Source organism: Panthera pardus, unplaced genomic scaffold, assembly GCF_024362965.1.
Source record: "Panthera pardus isolate Hobbes unplaced genomic scaffold, ASM2436296v1 HiC_scaffold_16, whole genome shotgun sequence".
Taxonomy (NCBI): domain Eukaryota; kingdom Metazoa; phylum Chordata; class Mammalia; order Carnivora; family Felidae; genus Panthera; species Panthera pardus.
In genome coordinates this window covers 123,864,822-123,886,491 of record NW_026526721.1, presented here as the reverse complement: position 1 = coordinate 123,886,491, position 21,670 = coordinate 123,864,822, and the positions used below count along the sequence as shown (strand labels likewise).

Here is a 21,670-nt window from a genome sequence, read left to right as displayed (position 1 = left end):
TTGGTGTGAGTGAATAGGAAAGACAGGGTGGAGGGCTGGGAGAGCCTCTTTGTGTGGAAGGAGAGGGCCCCAGGCAGGGTCTCTGGCAAGGGTCTGGGACCCCCAGCAGGGCTGCAGAATTGGCAGCCAGAGGGGCCACAGATAGTCTCAGTCTCCTTTCCCACCTCAGAAGACCCACAGGAGAGCAGGAAGGGACAGGGACTGCAGGGCCAGAGGACCCTGGCTCCAATTTCTGCCCCACTACCTATTGTCATGTGACCTAGGGTGGTTCCCCCCCCCCCCCCCCCCATCAGTGTGAGCCTCCCTTGCCTGGTCTCTAACAGGTAACAATGAAGATGTCCCAGCCACCCCATCCCGTTCTTCCTGATCTAGCTATGCTGGATCAGGCCTTCATCCCACATGTGTGGAAATGGGGAGGTGCTCTCCCCAGTATTTCTTCATTCTCCCCAAAGCATTTTCTCCTTGTAGAAATTCTCTGAGTGTATCATTTATTTTTCTTTAAAAATTACCCAGGTGTTGATGAAAACTCTCCCTATCTGCAGTATTTCTGAGGATTTCAGAGTGGGGACCATGTCCGCTGGCCATCTGGTCTCCCTGGTCATCTGCCCCACTTTGCCCCACGCATGTATACAATCAGCTTGGCTTCCTCATTCCCTAAGCCCCACTAAGCCACAGCCAGTGTGTGTAACAGGCTTTCACCAAGGGATCGGAAGAAAGGGGGTTACCCATTGTTCAGAACAGGGCAGGAGTTAAAACTGAGTAGTAGACATCCTCCTCTTGCCTACTCACCCTTAAAGGATTTCTCCCTGCCTGCCTGTCTCCTCAAGCCTAGTTTACTGCCATTTTCCAGGGACCAATTTTCCTGGACGCTTTCCCCAGAACTTCTGAGAACTCCAAATTTCCATTACTTTTGGTTGCAAAGCAGTAATGACATCTGTCCTGGACTAGGCTGCGAGCCTACACTTTGGCCTCAGAAAAGAGCCACCAAAGAGCCTGTCTAAGCCAGAGTTCTGCACCCTAGCCTTACACCATTAGCTAGGTGTAAGCTAGCACCTTCAGTATGAAACACTTCAAATTCTTAAATTAGGGCTTCTTTCCCAATGACCAGAGCGAACCCAAGTGTGAATTTTTTTTCCTTCCTGTTACAGCATCTTGCAGAATCGCCGTGAGGATTAGAGCTGATGTAAATCAACAGATATTTAGTGAGCACCTACTCTGTATCAGGCATGTGCTGGGCACCCAAGGGACGGTGGAGAATAGAACAGAGGACAGGCCCTGTGCTCATGGAACTGACACATTACATAAGTAAGGAATGCAAAGGGCTGTCAAGGACAGCTGAGTGTCCAGAAGAGCGTAACAGTAATATCTCACCTAGTCTGGGGTGTGGTAAGGCGTGCTCAGGGGAGTAGATGTAGAGTGCTGAGGATGTTGTCAGGACTTAATAAACAGGCATTATAATGCTCCATCCTGGCCACAGGACTCAGCCTGATTGCACCTGCAGCTGGTTGCTGCTACTACCAACAATAGTTTTGCATAGAGGGGTTTATAATGTTTTCCAAGGTTACACGGCCAGTACGTGACACACCCAGGATTCAGCACTGGACGTGTCGGACCTATTTCCATGCTCCTAACTTCTGCTCTGTCTTCGGCCGTTATGCCCCTGGGAAGGTCCCCTGATGGTCCCCTGAGATGGGCTGTAGGGCGGGGCATAGCTCTGAAGCTTCCCTCTTTCTCTGCATCCCTGAAACAAGTCAGCATGGGTTGTGGATGCTGGTCATTCCTCCATCATCAGAAATAAAATGTGCTTCCTTGTTAAATCCTGGGATGGCCAAGCAGCAGGAGTAGTAATACCTCAGTTCATCTCAGGGGCTGGCATCTTTTTGTCAAGTGAGGAAACTGAGGCACAAACAGATTGAGCAGTGGCCTAGGACCACATACCTAGCAGAGGGGCAAATGCTTTGATGCAGGACTTTTGATAAAAGTGCTGTATGTGGAAAAAACAGGTGGGAGGCCAGTGGTGGCTCCTGGGTGGGTTGCACCCCTTGGGAATGGAGCCGGTCTGCCAGCTGTGCTCACTGCCCCCTCCCCCACCCAGGCACAGCTGTCTGGCCTGGCTAGGCTGGTGAGGAATGGGAGGGAGAAATAGGTGGGAGAAATGCAGCAATGTTTTGCACTTGGAGAGTGAGATGTGAAAAGTTGCCTCCTGCCTTTCCAGCGGGGTGGGCTTAAAATCGGGACTTTGAGAGGGTCCCTGAAAAGTTACCACCCCACTTCCAGCCCTGGTGCACCCCTCCAGAGCCAGGCTGCTGGGTCCTATTCCTTCCTCGCTTCTTGGGCCTTTGCAAGGAAACCCCCACAACCTCCCCAGCTGCTCATTGTCATGCCCACCTCGTTTTCAGGAAGTTTCCCTTTTATTTTGCTCCAGCCCAGATCTCTACAGTCTGGTTACTCTTTTAAAATGGAGATTGGATTGCTTCTTCCCACCTCAGGCAAGAGCCTGGACCATGTTTCTTTCTCATTTGAGCTTCAACATAAAAATTTTAACATTTTTCATGAATGGTGCTTGACATCGTGAATATAAATGATAGAAACAAATCAAAGCAACGGTCGTTTCTGAATATGTCTTTCTGCCCTTTACCTCCCTGGGTTCTGAACACTCTTCGGGTGGGCTGTGTGCCCTCCCCCTAATGACTGTGCCCCTGCAAAGTCTCTAGGCTGAGTAACCCCTGCTGCTGTTACTCCTCAGTGTCATTTCCACATCCTTTTTTTATCATGCCTCTTTGTGGCCAAAGCCAGGCCGGGGCAGTGCAAAGAGTTGTCGGCTCCCACTCAATTGGGCATGCTGAGGCATGCTTGAGGTGGCCAGGGCTGGGGGCAGGTGCCCCTGTGGGCCGGAGCCACCCAAGGGTGATTCGTTTGCCTTATACAATGTATAAAACTTTTTAACAGGTAGCTAACGTCAAAAACTCAGTCTCATGTAAAATTCAGATTCCTGGCTACTCTTAAACAATTTAGGCTATCTGGCAACCCCTTTACAGATAGGTTCATGTTGGAGCAGTCGGTGGAGGGTAACAGCAGTCTCCAATTTGCTGCAGGCTCCACTGCTCCCTGCTGCCTGCACTCACCTGCCTCTCTCATTTATCGACCTGGCCTCTGTGAACACATGAGGCTGGGATGTTCAGTTGTCTCCCACATGCCTCTTTCTGCTACTGCAAGGGAAAGCAGTTGAGATAGTGGGTCAGCCAGGATTGGAGGGCTGAAGTTCAGCCATAGTCAGTCCTGGCAAAAGTGTCCATCTCCTAGCAGAGGGGCTGCTGACACAGAGCAATGACTGTCCCTGGCCTCGAGGCCTTCCCTGTGCTGTCTGGCACCACCCTTGCCCTTCTGCTGGGCCACTTACTTCCTAGTGTGCTAGTGTGAGGCCACGGTTCCATGAGACAGGCAGCTCTGGGCTGACACAGTTCTGAAGGACAGTCTCTGAAGCTGTGCTCTACACACACACACACACACACACACACACACACACACACACACACTACTCAGGGGAAGGACAGTACCAGGAGATTTGCCTTGCTGTCACCAGCAGGCTCCAGGGACAGGGTGTGGCATCCCCAGACCAGCAGGTGGAGTGGTCAGGGAGCTGGGACCTGGGAGCTGCAGGGAGCTCGGTGTTTTGAAAGTGTGAGTGGCAAGTAAGGACTCCTTCACTGTCACCTACTTCTCCTGATGGGCCAGTGCCCATGTGTGTCCAGTGGAACTCCTCACGTGGTATGTCCCTTATGAGAGCCACCATTCACTACTCTGGGACCCAGCTGGCCCATCGGGTATAGTGCCCACACCACCTCTGCCCTACCCTCTACCGGAGCCAGAGTTCTGGCTGCCTCCCAGTGTCAACCCTGCATTGTGGAAATGCCGACAGCAGACCCCTGCAGTGTCTCTGTGCAGAAAGCTGTGCCCTAGAGAGGTAACGAAGATGAGGTCCGGCCCTCAGACCCCAACCCTACCCTAGTGGGGGAATCTGACAGGGAAACAGCTCCCCGGCTCCCAGATTTGAAGGGAGAAGGAGGGGGGCTTGTTCCCCAGAAGAGGTAGAACGGCCCTGTGGCCGAGCTGGGAGCTTTGTGGTCAGACTCACAGACAGACAAGCCACAGAACCTCTGTGACCTCAGGGTTGATCACTAACAGGTGCTAAATGGCACCTTATTGGCTGTGAGGAGTCAAATGGCGTAATGGCTGCAGAGCACCCTGCCACCTGCCACCTGGCCAGCACTCCCCAGACGCAAGCGAGGTGGCTGCATGGATGGAGGCCTGGAAGGCAGGAGAGGGCTGGGGAGGAAGGGATCACTTCAGGATGCTGGGGAAAGCAGGGGGGCTTCTCCGTAGAGAGGGAATATTTTCGCAGGCGGAGGGAAGGTGAAAAGACAGGGCAGGCAGAGAACTTTCATTGGCAGACTCCGAGGTGCTCTGCCAGGGGCCGGAGTCCCTGTCCTCAAGGATGCCATACTAGGAATCAGCAGAGAGGCTGCATGAGGAGGCCAGTGGTGCTGGGGGCTGTTCAAGGAGGGCCTGGAATGCTCTGGTCAGTGGGAGAGCTTCAGACACCCGTGGGTGGTTTTTCAGGGGGGAGCAGTATGCTCCAGGGCTGTTTAAGGACCGATAGTGCTGGAGGGGTGGGAGGATATGGGGGGCAGAGCTGAGCCCCTGAGGTGCACCTGCCATGAGTGGCAGACTTGCTAGGCCTTGGCCTTGGATCTGAGGGAGGAGAGGTGTTTGAGCTGCTAGAGGAGGAAGAGGGCAGGAAGGAGAGACAAGGGGTCTCGGAGGGGGGGGGTTGTTGGCTTTTAAAAAAATTTAATGTTTAAAAATTTAAAAAAAAATTTTTAATGTTTTGTTTATTTTTGAGAGAGAAAGAGAGATAGAATGTGAGTGGGGAAGGGGCAGAGAGAGGGAGACACAGAATCTGAAGCGGGCTCCAGGCTCTGAGCTGTCAGCACAGAGCCCGACACGGGGCTTGAACTCACGGACTGTGAGATCATGACCTGAATGAAGTTGGATGCTTAACGGACTGAGCCACCCAGGCACCCCTGGCTGAGTCCATTCAGAGAAGGGTTGAGCCTGAGCAGCCCCCTGAGGAGCTGTGAGGAGGCTGCTGCGGCAGAATGAGGAGAGAATAGGACGGTGGTGGCCCGCCAGGGTCTGAGGGTCCTCACTTTGGGGACTCCCAGAGTGCGCAGAAGCCACCCCTTGCTGGTGGGGTGACTGCCAGAATGACTTTCCCAGTGGGCATGCAGGCTCCGGTGTGAGGCTGCGGAAGTTCTCCTCGGCTGAGGAGAGACTGCCCCAGCCCCAGCCCCAGCACTAGGTACATATTAATAGGCCCCTGGGGCTGAGAGTAAGAATTCAATCGTAAAGCCACTTCCTCCCCTCTGCCCTAGCTGCCCTGAAGGAAGCTGTGACCCAGGTGGCAGCCCTGCCCGCACCCCTGGAGTTCACTGCCACCCTCCCTGTGGTGGTAGGACATGGGGACATGGTGGAGGGTGCCGGGGTGGGAGCTTGGAGGTTGAGAGGCCCGGTGTCAATACCCCGTGAGGCAGAGATGCCGGTGGGGGGGGGGGGGCATGTTGTTTTGAAGGTCTATGTGGACCTTAAGACACTGGGGCCCTTGCTAACCCCTCTGTTCCCAGAGCCTCAGACCTACCAGGTGCCCTGGTCTAGCTGGGTGGTGAGCAAGGCAGAGCTTTAGTTTTTAGTTGCCAGGTCCCAGCTTTCCCCGTTACCACGCTGTTCCCCTGGGCAAATGCCCTAACATTCCTGACTCTGTCTCCCCACTGGTAAAATGGGGAGACCGAATGCCACCTTGCATGGTCCTGCCTCATTGTGCCGGCCGGCCTGCTTGACCTTCCTCTTCCCACCTGACCCTGTATCCCTTCCCCATCTGCTTCCCTCTCCTCAGAGCTTCTGGAATATTCAGAGTTTCTGCCCTGCGGGCTACCCAGTCTCTCCTGGCTTTTCTTGTTGGTCAGCCTCCCTAGGGACGGCAGAAAGAGTTGTGGCAAGATGCCCCCCCAGGGCAGAATGGGGGGGCTGAGGCCCATACACAGCCAGCGTGAGAGCACACCCCAGAAGGAGTGGGGAGGGCTGAGTTCTGTTGAGTTGTCAGCTTTGGAACCAGCCAGTTCGCAGGGCATGAGCTCGGGCAGGACTCTGGAGGGAGGCAGGAGGGCTTCCTGCAGGAGGAAGGGCTTGAGATGGGTTTTGAAGAATGTTGCTGATGGTAACAACTTGATGTTTACTGAGCGCTTGCGGTGGGCCAGACACAGCCAGGCAAATCAGTGTAGCCTGTTGTGACCACCATGAAGCAAGTGTAGCCACTGTGCCCACCTCTACAGAAGAGGAAACCAAGGTGCAGAAGATAAGTAACTTGCTTAAAGTTGCAGGCTGCCTGAGTCAGTGGCTCAGGCTCTGTGATGACGGGCTCCAGGGGAGGGGCCGGCCCCAAGCTGGGTAGGGACCAGCTGGTGTCCAGGAGCACGAGGAGACAGACTGGGCCTAAGGCAGCGACCAGCACAGTGGAGAGGGGCCCAGACAGAAGTGCTGGAAAATGGGTCTCAAAGCTACCTGGTGCTCCCACAGGGTTAGCTGCCTGATCCCCCAGCCTCCTCCCTGGTCCTGAGGGAAGGAGCATGTGGCCGGACACTGTTTGGCATACTTTGTCCCAGTTGGGAGTGGGGGCGTGCCTGTTCCTTGTGACTAGTATCTGCCCTGGGTGCCTCTTGGGCCCTGACCTGCTCGGCCGCCTCCCCCACAGGAGCAGGGATGTGGCCTTGGAGGCCTCTCTGACTCAGACATCACTCTCCCGGCTCACTGCTGACCTCTTCCCAGCACTCCTGGATCTGCTGCCTCTGGCCTGGCCTGACCTTGTACCCACTCACCATTTTGCCAGCCATGAACAAATGCCTAGGATGATGGACTGGCCACGGGCTCTGGAGCCATACTGTGTGGTTTCAGAGCCTAGCACTGCCCCTTTCTAGCTGGATGACCTCAGAAAAGTTATTTTACTTTGTTGTACTTCAGTTTCTTCAACTATAAAATGGGGATAATCAGAGTCATTCCGTATAGGGCTGTTGTGAGAATTAAATGAGCTAACGTGGTAAAATCTTCCAACAGCATCAGACACATCACTTACATTAATTAATTAATTAATTAATTAATTAATCGTTAGTTGTTTTTAGCATTGACCACTCTTGTAATTATTACAGTAGGTATTTCTACACACCTACTCTGGGACTTACACTGCTGGGTCATAAGTGGCTCAGCTCTAGGCCTTGTCAGGAGTCACTCTCGGGCTAGTGGGTAAGACACAAGTATGAGCAGTGATACAAGGAAGCATATGGGACTTGGGGGTCATGAGTACGGCCAAGGGCACTGCATCCCTCCCCTGGCTTACTTCAAACATTGGCCTTTGCCTGGATCTCTGGATCCCTATCTGACCATCTCTGCCAGCAGTCCAGGTGTGGTCCCGGCAGAGGAGTTTGGATCTGATGGGGTAGAAAAGCAGGGGCTGATGTATTAGCACAAGACTTGGGTAATAGAATTTTCCAGAGACAACCAGGCAGGTTCCCCCTAAAGGTCCTGCGCGCCCCACCCAGAACAGGACGGCCGGTACGTGATACGTTTTGGAGGGAATCGGAAGAGTGGTGGGTTAGATCTGGGGTGGCAAACAAGTTTCCTCTCTGGATCAGTCACCTGGTTCTGGCTGCCAAGGTGCTGCATCAAAAAGGGTTCACGAGGGCGCCTGGGTGGCGCAGTCGGTTAAGCGTCCGACTTCATTCAGGTCACGATCTCGCGGTCCGTGAGTTCGAGCCCCGCGTCAGGCTCTGGGCTGATGGCTCGGAGCCTGGAGCCTGTTTCAGATTCTGTGTCTCCCTCTCTCTCTGCCCCTCCCCCGTTCATGCTCTGTCTCTCTCTGTCCCAAAAATAAATAAAAAACGTTGAACAAAAATTAATTAAAAAAAAAAAAAGGGTTCACGACTGAGCCAGAAGAGGACAGTGGTCAATTATGATGCCTGCGTGGCTCTGGGGACAGGAGGAATGGCCCCTGCGCCACATACTCACCATCTAAAAGCCAGTGGTATTTAAGGTCCTTTATCGCACAAAATTATGCACATGGTTGGATGGGTGGTTAAGTCGTAATACTGGAGTGAGCTGAAGGCACTGGCTTCCTGGAGGGGTGAGTAGTGCAGTGACATGGCTGGGCTGGGATTAGCAGCCATGTGAGACAACAGGCTGGAGCAAGGTCTGAGGGAGAGGAGAGTGAAGTCCTAAGGGATACACCAATGGCCTAGACCCCTGGTGGGACGGCACACCATTTATGCTCAGCCTGCAAGGCAGCAGCCCTGGGGAAGCTGCCCATTTCTGGGAATTGTGCAGAAGGGAAGGGCAGCTCCTGGAATGCAGAGCCATTTCCTCCACACGGGTGGGGTCACTCCCCCCAGCCTGTCCTCATCCCCCTGAGCTGGGCACACCCAGACATCATGGAGATGAGATTAACTTCCCAGAGCTGATTCAGCTCAATGGGATGGAAAGTCCATTCGCTCTCACAGCAGCTCCATTAATAGTAAATGTTCCCCCTCTTCTAGCTTTATTTATCAGATGACTTGCAGTTCAACTGATAAGGTTCTTCGGCGGCGCGGGGAGGGGGGGGGATCTTTAAAATGTTTAGTGTAGAAGTAGAGAGGCAAAAAGCAATGAAAACTAAACTTTCAATAAAGTTAGCAGCATCTTTGCAGAGGCTCTGTGTTGGCCACTGCCCCAGCTCCAAGAATCTGTGGTCCTTTAGTCGTGTAGCCAAGGAAGCTACGGACAAGGATGAAGAGTGCCCTGTGGGTTAGTGAAGTCACCATGACAGTCAAAGAAATGCTGTGATGCTATAAAACTAATCACCCAAGGAATTGAAGGCAGTATGGTGTGACGGTTCCCAGCATGACCTTTGGTGTCCGGCCAGTCCACCGCAGCTGCCCACTGAATGGTGGGGAGTGTAATTGCGATGGAGTCTCTCCTGGGCATCAGTTGTTCTGGCCAGGACTGTATGGCATTGCTTTGGAAGTGGTGCTGGCTATGGGGATGGGGTGCACAGAGAGGCCAGGGAGCCTGTGGACCCCTTGACAATGTTTGCAAGGCAAGCTATTTCTTTTTGTTTCTTTGTTTGTTTAGTTTATTTATTTTGAGAGAGAGAGAGGGCGAGTGAGCATGAGTGGGGGAGGGGACAAAGAGAGCGAGAGGGAGAGAGAGAGTATCCCAAGCAGGCTCTAAGCTGTCAGCGCAGAGGCTGACGTGGAGCTTGAACTCATGAACCGTGGGATCATAACCAGAGCTGGAATCGAGAGTCGGACGCCTAACTGACTGGGCCACCCAGGCGCCCCCAGGCTACCTCTTTTTTGTGCGCCCACTTAAAAAACGGGGAATGTGTTGGGCTATTCTTTTGGGGGAAAAGCCCTGTAGAAGCCCTAGAAACTGGCAATCTGGGAGAATGCAACAGACTTGGTAAAGGATCCTAGCCACGGGACACAGCCATTTTGGGGGCTGCTGGAGCCCTCTGTTACCCAGGCATTTACATTGGCTACTGTATTGGGTCCTCCAGTGGCCCTGTGCAGTGCAGGCGCTCTTAGGGCTGTGGATGCGGCAGGCAAGTGGTCCAAACCACAGGGGTCTACCAGGTTGGAGGGAGACCAGGGGTCCAACCACTTCACCTGTCAGTACAAATATGCCCTTGCTGAGGGCCCCTTGGTCTTTTTCACAGGGGCCTCACAGGAGCGTCCTGTTCTCCTGTTTTATAGGTGGGCAGACAGGCTCCTGGAAGTTAAGAAACTTGTTTCAGGTCACACAGGGAGTCCATATCAGAGACACAAATAGAACTCAAGCTGCCTGGGGATGCCTGGGTGGCTCGGTCGGCCATTTAAGTGTCTGACTTCAGCTCAGGTCCTGATCTCACAGTTCATGAGTTTGAGCCCCGTGTCCAGCTCCGTTCTAACAGCTCAGAGCCTAGAGCTTGCTTCCTATTGTGTGTCTCTCTCTGCCCCTCCCCTGCTTGTGCTCTCTCTTTCTCTCTCTCTCAAAAATAATAAATAAGCAAACATAAAAAAAGAACTCAAGTTACCTGACTGTAGTCATAGGCTGTTAATGACATCCCTGCCCCTAGTGTCCCCCTGAGAACCAAGGGAGGCTTTGTACAAGACTGTCCCCAGGAGTTCTTAGAACCCTCCATGCACACTTTGAAATTTGCTGGGTGAAGAGGTTATTGTGGGGTTGTCTGTCTACCTAGCCCCCCACCTCCTGGGAGCATCACCCCTGCTTCTTGGCCTAAGGGAGAGCTGGGTGGGTAGAAGGCTTCACTGGGGCAGTATCCAGCAGTCAGTCAGTGAATAGACCTTGAGCCTCCTGTGTTTCGGGCCCTGCCTGGCCCCGTAAAAGGCAACGGAATAAGGAGATGTGGCTTTTGTCCCGGTGGAGCTTCTGAGCTACGTGGGGAGACGAATCTGCCATTCAGGAAACAACTTCAAACCTTGCAAGATGGTGCTAACCCTGAGAGAGAAAGGAAGCCAAAGACAGCAGCCAAAAAAAGCTTATTTCTCTGGTTAGAGATGCCCAAAGTTTTTGTATACGTGTTATTAAAATTGTCCAGGCAGCACTACTGTCTTTTAGGAAGAAGTTTCCAGTATGAGCGAAGGTTTGGGTTGCCCGTGGACTGGGAGGGGCTGTAGGAGCAGTGGTTGCCATGAGAACCAGTGCTCAGCCGCCAACGCCCGCCCAAGTGGCTGCTGTTCCAAAAGTTGGTTTCTGAGTGGAGGGGGCTGCCTAGAACCTCAGAGCCATTTCCCATGGAAACAATGTTCTAAATGATGGGTGACGATCCCACACAGGCCTCCGGCGGAGCTGAGATGGCAGCAGGGCTCTGATGGGGGAGCCTCTGAGTGGACAAAGTGAGAGGGGGAGGGAAGAGAGACTGAGGGAATCTCTCCTGGGAACAAAGTCAAGAAGGTGCAAGAACAAACATTTAAGCACCTTCTCTAAGCTGGGAACATTTCATAATTTTAATTTCATGCTTAGAACAATCTTGCAAAGTATTTTCCGATGATTTCAAAGTAATTTTCTAACCCATCCCATCTTACAAAATAGGAAACTGAGGCTGTGAACAGTAACTTGCCCAAGGTCCCTTACCTGGTCAGTAGGAGAGTATCCAGCATAGAAAACTGGTGGAGGAGCTTTAGAGAGAGACCCTAGGTCCACCTTACACTACCTTCCCACCTCAGAGGGGCCATCCATGATCTACAAAAGGTAAAGAACTGACATTCTAGGATCATCTCTAATCTAAAAAGATCTAAAAAGAGCTCTGATCTTCTAGTCAAACAGGCTGGAGGGGGGGGGGGTCTTGTGAATGTAAGCATTTTGCTTCTTAACCACCAACCAATGTTCGTCATAGCTTGTGGTGACTTTTAAAAAAAGTCTTTCTCTTCACCACTCGAGTCCAGCTTATTTTGTAGGAGTGTGGTGCATGCACTTACAAGGACATCATTTAGTCAGGGATTATTTTGGGGGAGGTTGAAGGCTGGAAAAACATGCCCATCAGGAGAAGAGCCTTTAGAATTGGGGGAGGGGGAGTTCTGGACTCACTCTCATGCCCCTGCAACACCTTCTTTCCTTCCTGGGCCCACACTTGCTTTCAGAAGGGCTTTTTTGTGTGATTGGTCTGACCTGGTAGAAGGAGGGAGACAGTCCTAACTCCTGGCTGGGAGGGTTGCCCCTTAGCCCCGTGCATGGTCAGGGCCAATGCTGTGGCCAGTAGGTGGTCTGATAGTTGTTTGGAAATGCTGGCATTGAGCCTCTAATTCCTTCAGCTAGACTTACATCCTTGTTGATGCTCTGCTAGGCTTTGGTGATACAGAGAGGGACAAGTTGCAGTCCTTGCCTTTTGTGCGCATTTAAGTGTAGATTTCAAGCATCCTCTGCACAAGGAATTACAGGGCACAAACTAGAAGGTGATGCCTCCCATAGGAGGGGATTCCTGGGCCCAGGCCTGACCTGTGAAGAGGTATGTGCTCCCCGAGGGGGCCCTGGGTATCTGCAGAGGACTCCGTGTGACCATAGAGCACACTGGGTGAGCACAAAGCTGGTTGAGAGAAAGAGAGAGTAGAGTATGAGAGGTTGTGGCATAGCTACCGCTGGAGAGGTCAGCAGTGGCAACCAGTGCCAGCCTTGAATGTCAGTGAAGGAGCCGGAACTTGGCCCATCAGCTATGAACAGTGCTAAAGGGTTTTTCACCACAAGGGATCCGGTCCAAGTTTTGTGCTAACTGTGCATTCTGACCTGCTTCCATTGAGTCTTAGTTGGGAGGGAACCCCGAGTTGGCTGCCTGTGGTCTCCTGGGAGCTCAACCCCTGAGTGCAGGACTCTGTGAAAGGAAGGAGCCCTTCAGCTGACCGTTTCCTACCAGCTGCCTTGCTTGGCAAGCAGGTCCCCAGGTGATTCTCCTGTGGGTGGTCTGAGCACCACCTCAAAGATTCAGTTCGTGTCCTCTATCATACTTACTAGTGTATTTCTTATCTTGTTTTATTTTGAGAAGAAAGTCAAGAGGAAGAATTTTCTTTCTTGATACCTTTCCACCCACTGAGTACTTTTTATTCATGTCGTTGCCAGCAGAGAATGGAAGGAGCTTTAAAAAGAGCCTCTTTCACAGGCAAATATGGTCACCCTGGCCCAGTGTCCTTGTCCACCCACGGCCAAGACGACGGGTAGGGAAGGACAGTGAGGGGACCACACCAACATCTCACTCCTCAAAACCTGAGAGGCAAAGGAGAGAGAGAGCTAGCCCTGTTTTCTTCCAACTGTCCTGCAGCCCCTTGGATCGTCATCTCGTCATGTGGGAGAACTCAGTTCCCCAAGGCCTCAATGTGTCCCCACCTTTATCCCGCTTAGGGAGGTGCAGCACCAAATGGACCTGATATCCTGCACCAAAGGAGCTTACTTAAATCCCCCCCTGGAAGGACACAGAGTCCTACATTTTCAGGTAGCCTGAACCTTTTATTTGGTGGGAACATTTAAAAACTTTGTTTCTTTGAGGATAGTTGACACACAACGTTATATTGGTTTCAGGTGTACAACATGGTGATTCACCAACTCTGTACATTATGTCATCACCACAGGTGTAGCTGCCATGGGTCCCACACAACACTGTTGCAATACCATCTACTCTATTCCCTGTGCTGTACCTTTTAGTCCTACGGGTGGGAATATTTTAATGTTGTTAAGCTTTCCCAGGATACATATATAATACTAGCTTGTTGTAGCCAGTTGAAAATTGAGCAGGTGCCCCCAAATCTGCCAGTCTTCTCTCTGCCTAGAACCACATCTAGACATACAGATTCATAGATGGGTGACTTCATGGACGTGCAATCATACGTATGTGTTGTTTCGCCGCTGTTTGGGTTTTTTTTTTCATACCTAATATAAACTTTTTCTAGGTTAGCGACCGTCAGCCTTTTTGATGGCTACATAGTATTGCATTGTGTAGATAAATGTTTTCTTTAACTTCCCCCCACCCCCCGCAGCATTTAAGTCATTTCCATATTTGCCCCGCTTCCTAACATCTTCGTTCACTCATCTGATTATCTCCTTAGCATAAGTTCTCATATATCATATAGCTCCAAGAGAAGGTATGTCATTTTACATTTTGATATATTGATGCGAGTGTGTTCTCAGTCCGGTTAGGACAGATGTATACGCCACCCGCAGGGTATAAAAGCGCCTGTACTTCCTGTCACTGCAGAGAAATCCTAAATGTCAACACCAAGCTTCCGTAACTGCACAAGGTTATGCAATCACTCTCTCCTGTAGCCCCACGCGAATCAGTGTGGCCACATAACCTACATTTGTGTCTAACACCTTTTGTATTGAAATCTAGAATTGAGGACTCTTTTAGAGCTGCAAATAACTGGAAAAAATCCAGCCCTTTAATCTGATAGGTAAGGAAATGATGGCTCTGCACGGCCTTCCCAACAAGCAGCAATGCACATGGGACTCCCAGTCCATTGTCCCCTCACCCTTCAGTGTCCCTGTCACATGTTCCACCGTGCCTTTCTGCCTCCCAGTTGCGCAGAGATTGTTGCTTTGCTGGTACACTGAGGCAGGATCAAGCTTGTGCTCCCCTGGCACCAGGTCTGTCTCCATGCTGCCTAGGATTGCCAGAACGGGAGGTGGTATTGCTTCTCCCTGGCCCCCTGGCGCGTCCGCAGGTAGCGGCTTAAGTCTCTGGCAACCACCCTTGGCTGAGGGCTCCTTCCATGCTCCCTGCCTCCCTCTCCTCCTTGTCTCTCTATGACACTGTTTCCAAAGATGACTCTTCACTCCTCTGCCGTCACCTCTTCACAGTCATTCCTTATCTGTTAAGGCTCAGTTGTTCTTTGGAATCCTGGCGCCACATTTCTGGCTCCTGCCTGGTCTCCTTAGCTCAAGGTTTCTCGGCCTTAGCACTACTGACATCGCAGGATAGATAATTCTTTATTGTGGGGGGCTGTCCTGTGCGTTGTAGGAGGATGTGTAGCCGCAGCCTTGGCCTCCGCTCACTAGATGCCAGTAACACCCACTAATAAGCCAGAATTATCTCCAGACATTGTAGATGTCCCCCAGGGACAAAACTGCCCCTGCTTGAGAACCACTGCCTTCGCTAGACGTGACATCATTCTCCACCCCCCCCCCCAACTAAAACAGGTTGACCAGATGCCACGAGATTCTAGCACAACTTTTTTTTTTTTTTTTTTGAGAGAGAGAGAGCGCGCGCGCACAAGCCGGGAAGAGAGGCAGAGGGGGGGAGAGAGAGAGAGAGAGATTTTTGTTTTGTTTTGTTTTGTTTTGTTTTGTTTTGTTTTTATTTTGAGAGAGGGAGGGAGAGAGAAAATCCCAAGCAGGCTTCATGCTCAGTGTGGAGCCCAGTGCGGGGCTCAATCCCATGACCCTGGGATCATGACCTGAGCCAAAATCAAGAGTCAGATGCTCAATCAACTGAGCCACCCAGGTGCCCCACCAGCACAACTTTCTGCATGACCATGGGCAAGGAGACTGAGAGAAAGGAGCCAGGATCACTAAATTCTAAGAGCGGGGGGTGGGGGGGGGGTACTAGGCTGCTATGCCCGTCCTTTCCGTAGTTTGGGGGGCCTCAAATCCTTAAGCACAGCAGTCCTGTGACTAGAGTTGATGTAAAAGGTGAACCTCTGTGCCATCCCTGCTCAGACTGGCACGCACATGTTCACCTGTACATGACTAGGGCAGACTTTAGTGATGGAAAAGCTTCTTTAACATGGCTTTTTTGGCTTTACTCGTTAAAGACCTCATGGCATCTAGTAGTGCTACGTCTGCAAGACCAGGTATGGCACATAGTTGATATTCAATAGATGATTGAATAAACATATAATTGGGAGTATTTACTACTCTATAAGGAGGGAGGAAAACTCGTGAATATTTTCCACTCAAGGTCAGAAAGGAAAAAGCCTCCTGCCTCATTACACATGTCTTGCCTCCCCAGGTCTGACCTATCAGAAACATGGCAACCAGTGCCGTCCCCAGTGACAACCTCCCCACGTACAAGCTGGTGGTGGTGGGAGATGGGGGTGTGGGCAAGAGCGCCCTCACCATCCAGTTTTTCCAGAAGATCTTTGTGCCTGACTACGACCCAACCATCGAAGACTCCTACCTGAAACATACGGAGATTGACAATCAATGGGCCATCCTGGACGGTGAGACATGGATAGTAGCCCTGCATGGGGGTGGGGCATGTGACTCGGAGGGTCAGAGGAAGTTGACCAACTTCCCTGGGGCGGATAGTGTCTTCCACGTTGTCATTATGGGATGGTTGGTGTCAGGCCGTGTATGTTTTCCAGGGTGAATTCTGAATAGCTTTGTGGCAACCAAAATGCGTATTCAACAAAGAGGCTAGCATCGTGCCAACCCAGTGATGTCATGTTTGTTATTTCTTGCTGATCTGAAGCTCTGATTAACATTTACAGATGTCTCTGGCTCCTAAAAAATGGGGAAGAGACAAACTGTTTTTTAGCGAGCAAAGTTTATTTCCCTTTGAGAGGGGGGAAATCTTGCATTTGACATTGTTTCTAGTGTAGTCTAAATTGGTCTAGATTAGCAATTCTCAAATTGTGGTATCCAGGCCAGCAGCCTAAGATTACCAGGGAGCTTCCCAGAAATGAAAACCCTCAGGCTCTACTGGTTCAAATTCTGAGGGTGGAGCCCAGGAATCCGTGTTTTAACAAACCCTCCAGGTGATGCTTAAAGTAGAGAACCGCTGCTCCAGATTCTTACTGGTTATGACTTCGTACTGAGTCTCTCTTTTAAACAAAGAGCCATTAAGGATAGACTGTAATTGTAGGAAGTGAGCTTTGAAAGCCCCTGGGATGCACTATCAGATATGTGATTTGCAAGTATTTTCTTCCAGTCTGTGACATGCTTTTCATTCTCTTAACAGTGTCTTTCAAAGACTAGAGCTTCTAATTTTGATGAAGTCCAGTTTATCAGCTTGTTCTTTTATGGATTGTGCTTCTGGTCCTGTCTAAAGTATTTGCCTAACCCAAGGTCACAAAGGTTTTCTTCCTATGTTTTCTTCTAGCAGTTTAATGGCTTTAGGTTCTGTATTTAGCATTAGGATCTACCTTGACTTAATTTTTGTATATGGTGTGAGGTATGGAACAAAATTGTTTTTTTTTTGGGGGGGGGGGGGGTTGGGGGTTTGTTTTTTTGTTTTTTTGGTATATGGAGATGCAGGTGTTCCAGGGCTATTTGTTGAAAAGGTTCTTCTTTCACCACTGAATTGCCTTTGTACCTTTGATGAAAATTAGTTGCCCATATATTCTGTTTGTTTGACCTATCCGTCTATCTTATCACCAATACCACACTGTCTTGATAACTGTAGACTGATAACAAGTCTTAAAATCATGTATTGTTAAGTCCCCAAGTTTGTTCTTTTTCAAAGTTGCTTTGGCCAGTCTAGGTCCTTTGCATTTCCATATGAATTTAAGAACCAGTTAAATTCTAAAATTCTAGATTTTGATTGAGATTGTGTTGAATCTAAAGATCTGCATATTTGAGAAGAATTGACATCCTCATAATGTTGAACCTTTCAACCCATGAATGCAGTATTTCTCCATTTATTTAGGTCTTCTTTCTTTTTTTATTTATTTATTTATTTATTTATTTATTTATTTATTTTTTTCAACGTTTTTTTATTTATTTTTGGGACAGAGAGAGACAGAGCATGAACGGGGGAGGGGCAGAGAGAGAGGGAGACACAGAATCGGAAACAGGCTCCAGGCTCCGAGCCATCAGCCCAGAGCCTGACGCGGGGCTCGAACTCACAGACCGCGAGATCGTGACCTGGCTGAAGTCGGACGCTTAACCGACTGCGCCACCCAGGCGCCCCTTTTTTTATTTATTTTTTATGAGAGAGAGAGAGAGAGAGAGAGAGAGAGAGAGCGCGAGTGTGAGTAGGGGAGAGGGGTAGAAGGGGAGAGAGAAAGAATCCCAAGCAGGCTCAGCATGGAGCCTGACTCGGTCTCGATCCAACAACCCAGGGATTGTGACCTGAGCCGAAATCAAGTGTCAGACACTCAAGCTCAATTGACCAAGCCATCCAGGCACCCCTAAGTCTTCTTTAATTCTCTCATCAGTTGTTTTACAGAATTGATTGCATAGGTCTTTTACCTATTTTGTCAGATTTATATCTACAATCTGTATTATAAATGATATTTTTTTATTGCAGTTGTCGCTTGTTTGTTGCTAATATGTAGTAATGCAGTTGCATTTTGTGTATTAACTGTAACCTGCAACTTTGCTAAATTCACTTATTAGTTCTGGTGGCTTTTTTGTAGATTCCTTTGGGCTTTCTGCAGAGATGGTCATGTCTGCGAGTAAAGACAGTTTTACTTCTGCCTTTCCAAACTGGATGGCTTCTGTTTCTTTTCCTTGCCTGATTTCACTGACTAAAAACATACTTGTCCTGTTCTTGATCTTAAGGAGAAAGGTTTCAGTCTTTCAGCAATAAATAGGATGTTAGCTGTAGGTTTTTTATCAATTCCCTTTATCAGGTTGAAGAACTTCCCATTACTAGTTTCCTGAGAATTTTTATGAGGTATGGATATTGGATTTTTGTCAAATGCTTTTCTATGTCTACTTAGATACTCATATGGTATTTCATTTTTAGTGTGTCATTTTGGCAAATTATGTTAATTTTTATAATGTTAAACCAACATTGTCTCCCTGGGATAAATCCCACTTGGTCATGATGCTTTCTTCTTTTATGTAATGTTGGCTTTGACTTGCTAAAATTTTGTTTAGAATTTTTGTGTGTATGTTCTTGAGAGCTATACTGGCCTGTGGTTTTCTTGTCATGCCTAGTAATGCTAGCTTTATAGAATGCATTGAGAAATATGCTCTCTTCTTCAATTTTCTGGAGGGGTTTGAACAAAATTGGTATTATTTCTTCCTTAAATATTTAGTTGAATACACCTACGAGGCACTCTGGGGCGGGAGTTTTCTTTGTTGGAAGATTTTTTAACTACAAATTCAATTCCTTTAGTAAATATAGGGATATTCAGGTTATTTGTTTCTTCAGTGAGTTTTGGTAGTTGGTGTCTTTAAAAAAGTTGTTCAGTTCATCAGAGTTACCAAATTTATTGGCGTAAAGTTGTTCATGATATTCTCTTATTCTCCTGTTAATGTCGGTAGAATCCAGAGTGATGTTTCCCCTCTCATTCCTGATGTTTTTAATTTGTGTCTTCTCCTTTTTCCCTAAACAGTCTAGAGATTTATTGATATCATTGATTTTCACAAAAGAACCACCTCTTGAGTCCATTGACTTTTCCCATTTGGTTCCATTGATTTCCACTCTTAGCTTTATTATTTCCTTTTGTCTGCCTAATTTGTTCTTCTTTCTCTAATTTTTTAAAGTGAAAGCTTGTGTGATAGATTTGAACATTTCTTCTTTTCCAAGATCTTCATTTGGTGCTATAAATTCCCCCAAACTACTTGGTTAGCAGCATCCCACACATTCTAATACACTGTGTTTTCATTTTCATTCTGTTCAGAATACTTTCCTATTTCCCTTCTGAGATTTTCTTTGACCCATTGGTTATTTAGAAATATTTAGCTTTAAAGTATTTAGGAATTTTCCAGAGATCCTTCTGTTACTGGCTTCTATTTTAATTTCACTGTGTCAGAGAACATAAAATGTATGATTTAAATTATTTAACACTTATGGAGGCTTATTTTATGACCCAGGGTATGTTCTCTCTGGTAAATGTTCCATGTGCACATGAAAAGAATGAGTATTCTGCCGTTGTTGGGTGGAACGTTCTATGAATGTCTGTTATGTCGTTTGGTCTTTGGTTGTTTCAAGTGAGATGATAAATCTGGTCCTTGTTACTCCATCTTGGCTGGAACCAGAACCAAATCATCACTTCATTTAAAATTTTTTTTTTAATTTTTAAAGTTTATTTATTGATTTAGAGAGAGAGAGAGAGAGAGAGCAAGCAAGTGCAAGCAGGGGAGGGGCAGAGAAAGGGAGAGGGAGGATCCCAAGCAGGCTCCATGCTGTCAGCACAGAGCCTGATGTGGGTCTCGAACTCACAAACCATGAGATCATGACCTGAGCCAAACCAAGAGTTGGATGCTTAACTGACTGAGCCACCCAGGCACCCCCTGAATCACCACTTAAAAAAAAAAATGTGACAGCTTTGTGTGTATACTGAAATGTGTACTTTAAGAAGGGCGAGGGGCACCTGGGTGGCTCAGTCGGTTAAGCGGTTAAGCGTCCAGCTTCGGCTCAGGTCACGATCTCGCCATCAGTGAGTTCGAGCCCGGCCTCGGGCTCTGTGCTGACAGCTCAGCACCTGGAGCCTGCTTGGGATTCTGTGTCTCCCCCTCTCTGCCCCTCCCCCACTCACTCTGTGCCTCTCAAAAATGAATAAACGTTAAAAATTTTTTTTCTTAGGAAGGGTGAATATTATGGTATTTGAATTATATCATAGTTTTAAAAACCACCTTCAGGGCTTTGGCTGTAGTCCTGAAACTGAATCGTTCCCCAGGAACCAAGCACATTCCCGCCTCTGGGACTCTGCATTTGGTATTCTGTCTAGAACGTTCTTCCTTCAGCAATACATTCTCACCTTTGTGTAGGTCTCCACTCAAATGTTAAGTTTACCTAAGAAGTCTTCCCTGACCAGACCATCTGCACCAGCAGCCACCCCACCCCTGTCATTCTGTCTCCTTGTTAACTCTTTTTCTTTATTCTACCTTTTACTGGTAAACATATATTTGCTCCCTATATTTACTTGAGTTTTTATTGCTTCCCAATAAAATATAAATTTTTGAGAGTGGAGACTTTATTTACTGCTATATTCTCGGTGTCTAGACGACTGCTTGGCTCATCGTACGTCCTCAGTAAATGTGTGTGAAATGAATGTATGACTAAGTCCTGAACAGAATATGTGCAGTCACAGGTGTGAAGTGCTAGCTGTGTTATATAATAAATATCTATAACCACTAAAAGTTAAAACTTACATTTATGCACCTGCTAAAAATCATCTCATGCGTCACCCATTCGACTATATGCCGCATTTTGGAATATACGGAGTTAAAGAACTATAAGCAGTTTCTTTACTGTGGGACTTAAGAGACTCTTCAATATACACACATAATATTGGGAATGTATTGGTAGGATAGGTTGTCCTTAGGGTTTCCCAAAGGACCGCTGTTAGCACATCATTCTGGACTATTTCCACAGAAAACATCCCGAAAAACATGGCATAATACATGTAAGAGAGCAACATCATTGCCTGGTGCATAATTGGGACTTAATGAATATTAGTTCTCTATACAGCCGTATTGACTTCTCTAACTTTTTCTTAAAGTAACTTTGGGTATTAGATTCGTCTCTGAGGGAAAAAAAGTTCCCAAGGGTGATTTTTAGGAAGATTTTGTGATAATGTTTATTATCACAATAAAAATATTTATTATTTCAGCAGCAGCAGGGAAAAGGGAAGCATGGCCACAGCACTACTTTATAAGCACAAATTTGCAAAGCTTGTGTTCTGAATCTCCTGGGCTCCCCTGGGATGCTGTGCCTCTCAACCTGCCCCCTGAACCCAGCCTAATTCAGGGCATTGCCCACCCAGGACATCCTCAGGCACAGATGCTAGATTGCTACATTTCTCCACTGAGTTAAGTCTTGTATTAAGAAAAGAAAGGCAGGTTAGGGCACCTGGGTGGCTCCGTTGGTTAAGCAGCTGACTTCAGCTCAGGTCATGATATCATGGTTTGTGAGTTCAAGCCCCGCATCAGACTCTGTGCTGACAGCTCAGAGCCTGGAGCCTGCTTTGGATTCTGTGTCTCCCTCACCCTCTGCCCCTCCCCCACTCACTGTCTGTCTCTCAAAACTGAATAAATGTTAAAAGAAAAGAAAGGCTTAAAACATTCCTTTTAAATATTAATTAGTCTGGCATTTAAAAAGATGCCTGCCCCATGTTTTGGGAGTTTTAATCAAAGGCTGGTTATATTTACGCTTGAGTGTAACTCTGACCCCTTCTGAGGCTAGATTCCTCTGGGGTGGATTGCAGCC

At 48.6% G+C, this 21,670-nt stretch overlaps 1 protein-coding gene across 6 annotated transcripts in view; it reads left to right on the top strand.

The window, feature by feature from the left end:
- The window catches only part of MRAS (muscle RAS oncogene homolog), a 55,651-nt gene that overhangs the window by 9,030 nt on the left and 24,951 nt on the right, over positions 1-21,670 (top strand). For 3 of the 6 annotated variants that reach the window (XM_053903781.1, XM_019437620.2, XM_019437628.2), the window contains exon 2: positions 15,575-15,785. In XM_053903781.1, the coding sequence (XP_053759756.1) occupies positions 15,593-15,785 (193 nt within the window). In that variant the 5' untranslated portion in view covers positions 15,575-15,592. Of the gene's footprint in view, positions 1-12,934; positions 13,064-15,574; positions 15,786-21,670 lie in introns of those variants that run through there. The other 3 variants (XM_019437637.2, XM_019437645.2, XM_019437655.2) reach the window with 3 other exon arrangements.